Here is a 12,011-nt window from a genome sequence, read left to right on the forward strand (position 1 = left end):
CGGCGCTTTGATCACTGGCGGTAGCACCACTTTTCCTCCTTATTTCGGGGGAACCGGTACCCTAACTATATATATTTTTACCACAGGCTGCGCTTTCATTAATGTCCTCATACCTGTGCCTTCCTGAATAGGGGTATGCATATACACCACATCCACGTTGGTCTATGGCAGTGGAGCTATACTCCCCACCTTTTCTACACATTTATCTTTGCTTAATCTTTTCAGCCGTACATTCCCTTGTCTGCTATTTAAAGACATGATATATATATTTCACCATCACTTTAAAATACGGTACGCAACTTCACCCAGTCTGTTCATTATATCCTATGTGACTGTGCCAGGATGTCTATATGATTCCTACCTTTGTCTCATTGATTATCTGATATTTGCCACATAATGTTTGTATATACTTTGTTTTTTTTATGGTTTTTGTTTATGACTTTATAATTTAAAGTAACTGATGAAGGTCGCTGTTTATGACCGAAACTTTTTGATGTTACTGCATTTGGAATAATAAACCGCTTGCATATACCACAAGTTGAGTGCCAGGTCTTTTGCTATATTCCTTGAAGAATGGCATATTCCAAATTCCATATTGTATTATCTCCTGTGCTCTGATCAAATTTGAGAAAAACCTAAATATTATGGTTTCATGCACAAAAACCTAATGAAAAATAAAAAAGAACATTGCAATGCTGAATGAGCTAAATGTCCGGTCTAGCTGCTTTGAGCATTGCATAGTGCCTGCCATTTGGAAATCTATGTAGAGATTGTAATACAGTAGAATATGTGCAGAGAGAAGGTTGTACAGTCCTGTAGTTCTCGTCCAGCCTCTTGTTTACCTCTGGGATGTTTTATAGCTCATGATTCAATAAAGCACAGAGAGTTTTCTCATCTCCCAGAGGAGGGTGCGACTTCTGCAACCCTAGCCCAAATATTCCAATCACTTTATTGCCACATTATCAAAATTGACTTCATCATTATCATGTAGAAACCTTGAAGGAAGCAATTATTTTAATAGTCCATTGCAAGTCAGTCAAAGATCAGCTGAGACGTTCTACTTTTACAGAGCTCCTTGGCTCCTCAGCCTGGACATGAATAAGTAACAAGAAGCACAGTGTAACATCTTCATGGAAAAGAACAGATAGGAGCTCCTTGTAATAAGAGAAGTATACGGTCTACAGGATGGATCCGATTCATCCACAACCAGCTGATAACTGCAGTATGCATATGCAGGAGGTGGATTACACAGGAGGACACCATTACAGAGGCACTATTACAGAGTATCAGAAACTGGGGGATCGTACTCCTGCGTCTGCTCACCTATACCTTGGAGGAGACTCTGTTGAAGAACAAGATCTATGTTTTTCCAATCAGCCTACACACTTTCTAACCTCAGAAAAGTCGGAGCATTCCAGGCACCAGGATCTAGGTGAGGAGCAGAGGTTTGGAGGTGGAGTGAAAGTACAAGTTGAGTCTGGGACTTGCACTATAAAGGAAAGTTCATCTGAAATGTCAAGCAAAGAGTGTATCCAAAGAAGAAAATGGAAGCTTGGAGAAAGGAGTTCCAGTTGGGATGTGGTGGATTCTGGGGACCTAGCAGGTGAGCTACTCCAAGACAATAGGCGTGGTATCGTGGAAGTAAATCTGGAGAAGACAGACGACACTCAACACAAACATATGAACGTTATTTTGTATAAGATGGAAGAAGATGAGTCCAGACTCTGGAGTGAAGGACACAACCACTCCATGTATTCTGGGCACATCACCACTCACTCCAGTAAATCTAGGGAAGGAGATGACAGGATGAAGAAGGTAAAACTGTATCGGAGGGCACAAAGTGAGAACCTGGTCTCATATCTTCAGGGCAGCATAAGGGCACTGACTCGTTCTGCCTCAGAAAGCAGTGATGGCAACAGACAAGTCACCAGGCTGTCACTCCAGAGAATGGGAAGATCACATAGCACTGACCACTTACTGGAAGGCGTGGGGCAGATGGTAAGTAGCGTCCATGCCTTGATGTGCACAAGTGTTCATGTTCAAGCTCAGGAGATCACCAAAAATAGCAATAACAAGGAGAGTCTTCCCAGGAGCCGGGGACCACCCAAGCGAATATACCAGCTTGATGCATTGTGCAAGGAGAACCTCAGCGATACTGGAGAAGAAGACACGTTGTACACACATGAAGACTCTGGATCTGATGGAGCTGCGGAGGAGGTCACTTCATGGAACATAGGAGCATCGCAAAATGCAAAGCCCCCACAGTACACTCCTCCCAGTCCCTGTACTGAGGTGTTTCAAGGGGTCTTCTCAAAGGAAAAGTACTCCCAGACAAAGAACTCTTCTAAAGAGAGGAAGCAAGAGCCAGGTGACATAGAAGAAAAAGTCCTCTCAGTAGCAGATGCCCGCAGAGCCTTTGAGGTTTCAAGCTCTTCTGACCGCAAAGCAGCAGCTTGCCACTCAAATAGGGGTAAGTGCCTTCTCTTCTAATGTGTAATATTTCTTTAAGATGAATCTGTTTTCTGCCCCATAAATGGAAATAAGAGTATTCATCTTTGAAGGTTGTCTGCAGTGTAATGAAATACATTATTGAGTGCAAGCCCAGGAAATGCCAACGATCACTGCATTATCTCATCTATCTCCAGTTATATTTGGATGCAGACATTTGTATGAATTTCATGTTTAATGCTCCTAATAGTGAAGCTAAAACTTGCCATTTGTGGTAATATGTGCCTGTGCCAAATACATATATATACTGAGAGGCACCAAACAATGCTGCAATTGTAAAGAAATCCCATGGAAGAGACTTCATCTGCAGTTCCATACATAACTAGGACTGAAACTCCTATTCTTAAATATAATGATAAAAGGCAACTTATTCAAGTAATGCATCCGAAATTAGCTTTCTTGAGAAACTTACACAAAGAATAATATAAGCTTAAAATGGTTAATATTGTCTAGAACAAATATACAATAACTAGATGGCAGCCCGATTCTAAAGAATCGGGAGTCTAGAATCCATATATACTTTATTTATTCAAATGTAAGAATAATACAATTAATAAATAATAGTAAGAAAGAACAAAAAATGGCTGCACTCACCAGCTCTTGACAATTCTTGACAGTACGGCACATTTCTGATTGGTCGCTCGCGGCAGGCGGCAACCAATCAGAAAAGTGCCGCACACCACGAAGGCATATATCTTTGTCCACCCTGAGCGGGTGTAGGACGCTGGTGACGTCACTTATCTCCGGACATTATCTCCGGACAAAGCCACGGAAGTTGGCACAAATTGCCGGAAGTAGTATTCTAGGCAATTATATATTAGATTTTAATGTTATCAGTGTTTACCTTTGAACATTTATATTGTATTGTCCTGTCACCAGCCATGTGTACGATTATCGGCCGAAAGCCTCTCTGGAACCAATAATCACCCCATGTAAAGGTATCTTTATAAGTTAAAGATTCAGAATACTATGACTTTTATCATATCCTGAACAGTCAAGTTTTTTATGAACCGTTAAGGTTTTCTGGTTGAAGTAAAAAAAACTCTGAGTGTTTACAGTTTGAAACCATAAAATATTGAAAAATTATGTCATTCTTGAGTATATCACTCAATGGTGCTCATAAACGTGTCAAATTTGATCTATAATATACTTTAATATACGTTACTTTAATCTTTAATATACTTAAGAACAGGGCCCCAGACATCACACAGGGGGTCTGAAACACCGCACAGTGGTCCAAAATATCGCTGTGCTCTGCCTGGGGCCCCATATGCTGCCTGGGGCCCCTGTGCTCTGCCTGGGGCCCCATATGCTGCCTGGGGCCCCTGTGCTCTGCCTAGGGCCCCTGTGCTCTGCCTGGGGCCCCATGTTCTGCCTGGGGCCCCTGTGCTCTGCCTGGGGCCACTGTGCTCTGCCTGGGGCCCCATATGCTGCCTGGGGCCCCTGTGCTCTGCCTGGGGCCCCATATGCTGCCTGGGGCCCCTGTGCTCTGCCTGGGGCCCCTGTGCTCTGCCTGGGGCCCCATGTTCTGCCTGGGGCCCCTGTGCTCTGCCTGGGGCCACTGTGCTCTGCCTGGGGCCCCATATGCTGCCTGGGGCCCCTGTGCTCTGCCTGGGGCCCCATATGCTGCCTGGGGCCCCTGTGCTCTGCCTGGGGCCACTGTGCTCTGCCTGGGGCCCCATAGGCTGCCTGGGGCCCCTGTGCTCTGCCTGGGACCACTGTGCTCTGCCTGGGGCCCCATATGCTGCCTGGGGCCCCTGTGCTCTGCCTGGGGCCACTGTGCTCTGCCTGGGGCCCCATATGCTGCCTGGGGCCCCTGTGCTCTGCCTGGGTGTAGGACACTGGTGACGTCACTTATCTCCGGACATTAGCTCCGGACATTAGCTCCGGACATTATCTCCGGACATTAGCTCCGGACATTAGCTCCGGACAAAGCCACGGAAGTTGGCACAAATTGCAGGAAGTAGTATTCTAGGCAATTATATATTAGATATGCAGCTTGCTTTAACGAGTGTTATAGTGTCAAAGAGCAGACTAATACTAATTGTAATTTTATATATATACAAAAAGAATGTTATATACTGTATATATAGATAGATATATATAAAATGTCACTGTTATTAAACAAAATAAATGGCCACAAAAAGCACATCGAGCAGGGTTATCACCCTAATAAACATCAATGCTTAAAAGATGTCAGTATGAATTTGTGTCTCAATACATCATTTTAAGCGATACTGAAAAATAGAAACATTCTATGTACAGATCATTAACATTTAAGATAAGTAGGATTATAGTAGTTGGCAGGTTTAACTCCATTATAATCATCACTGGCCTCAATGACATGTAATAATCTGCTCTAGATGTCCTAGGAAAAATAAGTCAACAGGTGCTTCTACATCCTATGAGGGCCATCTATTCATCTTCCACACTCCTATTTTGGGGGCTGGAAGAAAGTGCACTCTCTATTCAAACTAAAGAACGTTCTTGCCTGATTGGCTGAGTGATTAGTGCATCTACTTGTTCAAGGTTTGCCCATTTTTAAGCAGTGGTGGAAATTTGTGTTAAATGGAATATGCTAGCAGGATTTCACCCCTATACAATTCATATCCTATGTAGCTCTTTCAAAGACAGATCCAGCAATATTTTTACATAGACAGTATACGTTCCTTCGTTACTGAGAAATCAGCGTTTGAGTTTATCTGAAAATGATTCTGTAGGTCTGAATTGTCTATCACTGCAGCTCTATTAAACTGCCACCATCTCCTACTTGACTAAGGGCTCTTTTGCTGGTAGTCACACAATATAGAGGCTGTCAGTCAAGCAGGTGGAGGCAGAGCTGGGTGGGGAATAGAGCTGGAGTGACATTGATTCAGATTGCAGCCTATTATTTTCAGTGGGCACCACACCAAACTGGAAACAGTCATGTGTAACATGTAGTCTCATTGCAAACAGTGCGCAGATGTTCACTTGAGACCTGCATTGAGGAGAAAGGAAGGCTCTTCCTGTCCCAAGCATCCCCTTGCTGGTGTCCCAGACCATAGATTGTGTTACTATCTTCCAAGTCTTGACTTAACATCACACCTGATTTCACATCAGTATAGGGGAAAAGAAGAGAAATTGTAAAAATGGGTTTCTAATGATGAGAAGCCAAAGACAGGAAATAGGTAAGGCCGGCGTCACACTCAGCGTAGGGAAATACGGTCCGTATTTTACGGCCGTAATATGCAGTAATTTTCCCAAAACACTGTTCCGTATTCAGTGCGAGGATGCGATTTTTACGGACAAATGTATCCGTGTGTCATCCGTATGGCTTCCGTACGGCGATTTTTTTATATATATATATTTATATTTAATTCAGTGCAAGATAGCATAAAAGCCGGTAATTCAATTGCCGGCTTTTGCTATCTCCTTCCCAAACTCGACATGATATGAGACATGGTTTACATACAGTAAACCATCTCATATCCCTTTCCCAGGCTCGAGTTCATATGAGTTCATCCAGCATAGTGCGCATCACCGCGACTCGAGGTAACTATAGGACATTCCCCTGCATTCCATTCATTCACCAAATTTTACAGACAGGAGCACAGCTGCATTAGCAGAGCTCCTGGGTGTAAAATGATTTAACCCCTTCAGATGGATTTACAGCGTGGGACAAGACTGATCGACGGAAGGTATGGAATATTGTTGTTTGTTTTGTTCAACTTTATTTCAGGTGACAAGGGTCTTCAGGTGGATTGAGAGTATAATAAAATATTAAAACACCCTGTGTCTTTATTTCATTAAAATACTTTTTAATAATGTCTGTGTGTGTTTTATTAACCATTTCATACTATTGGATTAATAATGGATAGGTGTCATAATTGACGCCTCTCCATTATTAACCTGGCTTAATGTCACCTTACAATAGCAAGGTGACATTAACACTTCATTACCCCATATCCCACCGCTACACGGGAGTGGGAAGAGAGAGGCTAAGTGCCAGAATAGGCGCATCTTCCAGATGTGCCTTTTCTGGGGTGGCTGGGGGCAGATGTTTTTAGCCAGGGGGGTCCTATAACCATGGTACCTCCCTAGGCTATTAATATCTGCTCTCAGTCACTGGCTTTCCCACTCTGGCGGAGAAAATTGCGCGGGAGCCCACGCCATTTTTTTCCGGGATTTAACCCTTTAATTTAATAGCTAGAGCTTCAAAATTTTACACACAGACACTTGTTACATTAGTAAAGAGGAATATGTAATAAAAAAGGGATATGAGATGGTTTACTGTATGTAAACCATGTCTCATGTCCTGTCAGGTTTGAATTAAATATATATATATATGTGTCTCACTGACATATATGAATATATATACCTATTCTATGAGTACACATTTATTCTACCTATTCTATTCTATTCTGTAAGTGTGATTTTACTGTACACCGCACTGAATTGCCGGCTTTTCTAGAGAACACCGCTGCGTATTTCTCGCAAGTCACACTGCTGGTCCGTGTGTAATCCGTATTTTTCTTGCCCCCATAGACTTTCATTGGAGATTTTTTTGCGCAATACGGTGACAAACGCAGCATGCTGCGATTTTCTACGGCCGTACAAGACCGTATAATACGGATCAGTAAAATACGGCAGATAGGAGCAGGGCCATAGAGAATCATGGTACCATATGCAATCCGTATTTTCTGCGCCTCTCATATGTCCGTAAAACACGCCAGTGTGACGCCAGCCTAAGAGTTTAGAACCCATTAGGATTCCCATAAAAATAGTTTCTATCATTGGAAAAACGTTTGGAAAGAACATTTGGTAAAAAAAAGTTATAGTTTTATTTGTGCTAGTGTTTTACCCTATTTAATTCAACAGGTGATTTTTTTCAATAAATACTCGATTTATAAAATATGCTACTTAGTTGACAACAAAATATCGTAAAGGGAGAATATTTGTATAGGAAAGATTATACTTTTTTTTTTATAATTCAGTTTACTGCTTGTTTCACACATCCGAAAAACACAGAAACAGGTTGGTGTCACGTGTCCCATCCCTCGCTCTCTACCTTTAGGGTGTGTGTCCACGGTCAGTAAACGCTGCTTGTTTGACGCTGCGCAGAGCTGCAGCGTCAAACACGCAGCGTCCAGATGTTCCAGCATAGTGGAGGGGATTTTTTGAAATCCCGTGTCCACTATGCGTGGAAACCCGCACGCGGCGGGCCTGCGACTCCGGACATGCTGCGCGTCTTTTCAGATCGCAGCATGTCCGTACACCTTGCGGGGACGCAGCGTCCCCGCAAGGCATAACACAGGGCCCTATGGGAGGGGGGGCGATGATCCCGGATGTGTACAGTTAACACATCCGGCATCATCGCGTCCAAAAAGGGGGCGGGGCTTAGCGCCGAGCGGCTTCGCCGCTCCGGCGATACCGCCGGCCATCCTGAACGTGGACACGCAGCCTTAGGGTATGTGCACACGTTGCAGATTTCCTGCAGATCTGCAGCTTTTTTTTCTGCGCAGAAACGCTGCAGATCCGCAAGTGATTTACAGTACAATGTAAATCAATGACAAAAAAAAAATGCTGTGCTAATGGTGCAGAAAGATCTGCACGGAAAACGCAGCAAATTCAAAAAAGGACCATGTCAATTCTTTGTGCAGAACTGCTGCGTTTCTGCACCAACTCCATAATAGAAATCTGCAGGGGTAAAAAAAAGGAAGAAATCCGCACAAAAATCTGCAACGTGTGCAAAAAAAGGTGCAGATTCTGACCTGCGTTTTCTGCCAGAAAATTCCACAGTCAAATCTGCAATGTGTGCACATAGCCTAAGGGCTTTCCTAACCTTTTTCAGACCTGTTGTATTTATATGGTTCGTCGTCTGCCGGACTAACCCGTGTCCGAGCGTGACTTTATAACCGTCCTGCTCCATTTGCTTGAGACACTATGGCTCAAGCTGAAGCTTTTGCAGGCCTAATTCAGACCCTCACGGATGAGGTTACTGAGTTGCAGTCACAGGTGGCGCAGCAGTTCCAGCAGATATCTAGGTTATTGGTCTCGGCTCAACTGGAACCCAAAATACCTCTCCCCGACAGGTTCTCTGGAGAGAGAGAGAAATTTATGGTTTTTAAGGAAGCATGTAAAGTATATTTCAGGCTCTGCCCTCGTTCCTCAGGGAATGAGGAACGAGTGGGGATTGTAGTCTCCCTCCTTAAGGGTGATTCCCAGTCCTGCACCTTCTCCCTGCCGACTCTCCATCTTTGCGGTTGGTGGATGAGTTTTTTGCAGTTTTGGCGCTGGTGTATGGGGATCCTGATGGTGTCTCCCTGGCTGAGTCTAAGCTCCTTAAGATCAAGCAGGGGTCCTCCACTTTTACGTCTCCATTTACCATTTCGGCTGAAATAGTGGTTGGTGGGAAAACTAAGACTATTCCGGTTCTTGTGGAAAGTGGAACTGGAGTCAGTTTGGTGGATTCTCGCTTTGCTCAAAACCATGGTCAAATTGGTAGGACACTAGCGAAATCTATTCCTATCCGTGCTATTGATTCTGCTCCTTTCAGCCAGAAGAGTTTGACCCAAGTTGTACATAATGTGAACTTGCGCATAGTGCGACTCTTCATGAAGAGTTCCTGTCGTGCTACCTCTTGGAGGGTATGCCTACTCCCATCATCTTAGGCCTTCACTTGCTGAAGAAACACAGTCCGGTCATTGATTGGCAGTCCAGAGAAGTAGTCAGTTGGGGCAAGTTTTGTAAAAACTGTTGCCTGGGTGCTAAAATCTCGTCCATCTTTCAATTTAATCATATACCCAGGGCCTTATTTGCCACTAGGCACTTGAGGGCACATGCCTAGGGCGCCAGGATGTGGGGGGCACACTTGAGCAAGGTTTTTTTTTATAAAGTCTGGGGTCAAGCGCCCGCCCCCCGCCCTCGCCCCCTGCCCTCGCCCCCTCCCGCTCCATCACTGAAGACTTCATAGTCACCCTCCTCCAGCGGTGCCTGCTGCAACTCCGTCTCAGCGCCAGCAGCTCGTCCTGTCCTCAGTGGTCACGTGGTACCGCTCATTAAGGTGATGAATATGGACGCATATTCATCACCTTAATGAGCGGTACCACGTGACCGCTCATACAGGAAGGAAGACGCTGCAGAGATGCCCGGAAGTTCTGCGCCGCGCGGTGAGAGAAAGGGGAGTATGACAGGGGAGGAGGATGGGAGGAGGATGGGGGAGCCGTGCACACAGGGTGGGAGGATGGGGGAGCTGTGCACACAGGGTGGGAGGATGGGGGAGCCGTGCACACAGGGTGGGAGGATGGGGGAGCCGTGCACACAGGGTTGGAGGATGGGGGAGCCGTGCACACAGGATGGAGGATGGGGGAGCCGTGCACACAGGATGGAGGATGGGGGAGCCGTGCACACAGGGTGGGAGGATGGAGGAGCCGTGCACACAGGGTAGGAGGATGGAGGAGCCGTGCACACAGGGTGGGAGGATGGGGGAGCCGTGCACACAGGGTGGGAGGATGGGGGAGCCTTGCACACAGGGTGGGAGGATGGGGGAGCCGTGCACACAGGGTGGGAGGATGGGGGAGCCGAGCCATGCATACAGGGTGGGGGAGCCATGTATACAGGGTGGGAGGATGGGGGAGCCATGCACACAGGGTGGGAGGATTGGGGAGCCATGCACACAGGGTGGGAGGATGGGGGAGCCGAGCCATGCATACAGGGTGGGGGAGCCGAGCCATGCATACAGGGTGGGGGAGCCATGCATACAGGATGGGAGGATGGGGGAGCCATGCATACAGGATGGGAGGATAGAGGAGCCATGCATACAGGATGGGAGAATGGGGGAGCCATGCATACAGGGTGGGAGGATGGGGGAGCCGAGCCATGCATACAGGATGGGGGAGCCATGCATACAGGATAGGAGGATGGTGGAGCCGAGCTATGCATACAAGATGGTAGGATGGGGGAGCCATGCATACTGGGTGGGAGAATAGAGGAGCCATGCATACAGAGTGGGAGGATGGGGGAGCCATGCATACAGGATGGTGAAACCATGCATACAGGGTGGGAGGATGGGGGAGCCGAGCCATGCATACAGGATGAGAGGATGGGGGAACCGAGCCATGCATACAAGATGGGAGTATGAGGGAGCCAAGCCATGCATACAAGATGGGAGGATGGGGGAGCTGAGCCATGCATACAAGATGGGAGGATGGGGGAGCTTAGCCATGCATACAGGATGTGAAGATGGGGGACATGTATGAGGAAGCAGTACTAGGGAATGGGGGGCATGTATGAGGAAACAGTATGGGGGCATGGGGGGCATATATGAGGAAACAATATGGGGGGATGGGTGCAGACAGTATGGGGAGCGAACGAGGGAATGTGTGTGGACACAGTATGAGTAGCGATGTGAAAAATGGATGTGGACAGAGTACGGGGAGTGAGGGTGATGGGATGTGTGCAGACAAAGTATGATGAGTCAGGTGAGCAGGCAGTATAGAAAGTGAGGGGGTAAATACTGTATATGAGGAGACAGCATGGTGAACAGGGGGGATGTGAGAGGAGACAGTATGAGGAGGGAGGGGAATAGTGTGAGGAGACAGTATGGGGGCAGAAAAGTGAGTGGGCACAGAATAGAAACTGAGTAGTGGGAGCATAGCATGGAGGGAGAGTGTAAGGACACAGCCAGGAGGGGACAGTATACCAAGGAGGGGGAGTGTGATGAGAGGGTACAGTATAAATACTGAGCGCTATAGGGGGACACAGTGTGAGAGGACAATGTGAAGAGGGGGGCCGGTATGGAAAGGAGAGGTCAGTGTAAAGAGCATGTATCATAAGAGGGACAGTGTGGGGGTAATATTTTGTGCAGACAATATAGTGAGGGGCAATTTTTTATTCAGGAGCATTATAATGACACTTGTATCTTTAAGGGCATCATGTGGAGACTTTCTGCAAAAGAGCGGAGAACATGTAAGTCTGCAGAGACGGCTGTAGATGAGAAAACTCATCATGGGATCTGGACAAGATAAAGAAAAGAAGAACGGCTCCAGAGGCGACGTCATCTATAAGGTACCTGGATATAAATGTTATTTGTGATACTAACTAACTCTCATGTTTTTATTTATGTTAGGAGCATTAAAGGGGATGTCCAGGTTTGTGATGAGTCTGCAGTCATTCTTTGTGACTGCAGACTTCTGAATTTTCACAGTGCGCACTGCATGCTGTCAGGATTCTCTTGTGCTGGGGATTTACATTAATGCGGCGAAACGGCGCCCGCCGGGCATGCGGGAGAGCACAGCCCTGATACAACATTTGTGCACAGCACTATTAGCTGCGCATTCTATCTACCAGGCCTACTCAGGTAATAAATATTCCATAAGAGGCATATTTTCAGTCCTCTTGTTTTGGTGATAGATTGACATATAGCTTGTGTATGTATCAGACACCTTTATGTATTGGATTTGGTATAGCCATTGTTCTGAGGGAATAATACATTTATATATTTACTTTTGGCATTAGACTTATCC

The 12,011-nt window shown here is 46.0% G+C and overlaps 1 protein-coding gene across 1 annotated transcript; it reads left to right on the forward strand.

Moving 5' to 3' along the window:
• The first annotated feature begins 1,185 nt into the window (after window positions 1–1,185).
• LOC143794501 (uncharacterized) lies at window positions 1,186–11,554 on the forward strand. The gene is made up of 2 exons (XM_077280964.1): window positions 1,186–2,470; window positions 11,415–11,554. The coding sequence occupies exons 1-2, from the start codon at window positions 1,186–1,188 to the stop codon at window positions 11,456–11,458; spliced, it is 1,329 nt and encodes a 442-aa protein (XP_077137079.1). The 3' UTR covers window positions 11,459–11,554.
• Window positions 11,555–12,011: the final 457 nt, after the last annotated feature.

The sequence above is a fragment of the Ranitomeya variabilis genome, chromosome 1 (genome assembly GCF_051348905.1).
Source record: "Ranitomeya variabilis isolate aRanVar5 chromosome 1, aRanVar5.hap1, whole genome shotgun sequence".
Lineage (NCBI taxonomy): Eukaryota > Metazoa > Chordata > Amphibia > Anura > Dendrobatidae > Ranitomeya > Ranitomeya variabilis.

What these genes read in the sequence shown, in the direction of transcription:
- LOC143794501 (XM_077280964.1), top strand. Translation starts at nt 1,186, where the DNA reads ATGGATCCGATTCATCCACAACCAGCTGATAACTGCAGTATGCATATG. An exon ending in AGCTTGCCACTCAAATAGGG is followed by an intron (nt 2,471 to 11,414) that starts GTAAGTGCCTTC and finishes TGTATCTTTAAG; the next exon opens with GGCATCATGTGGAGACTTTC.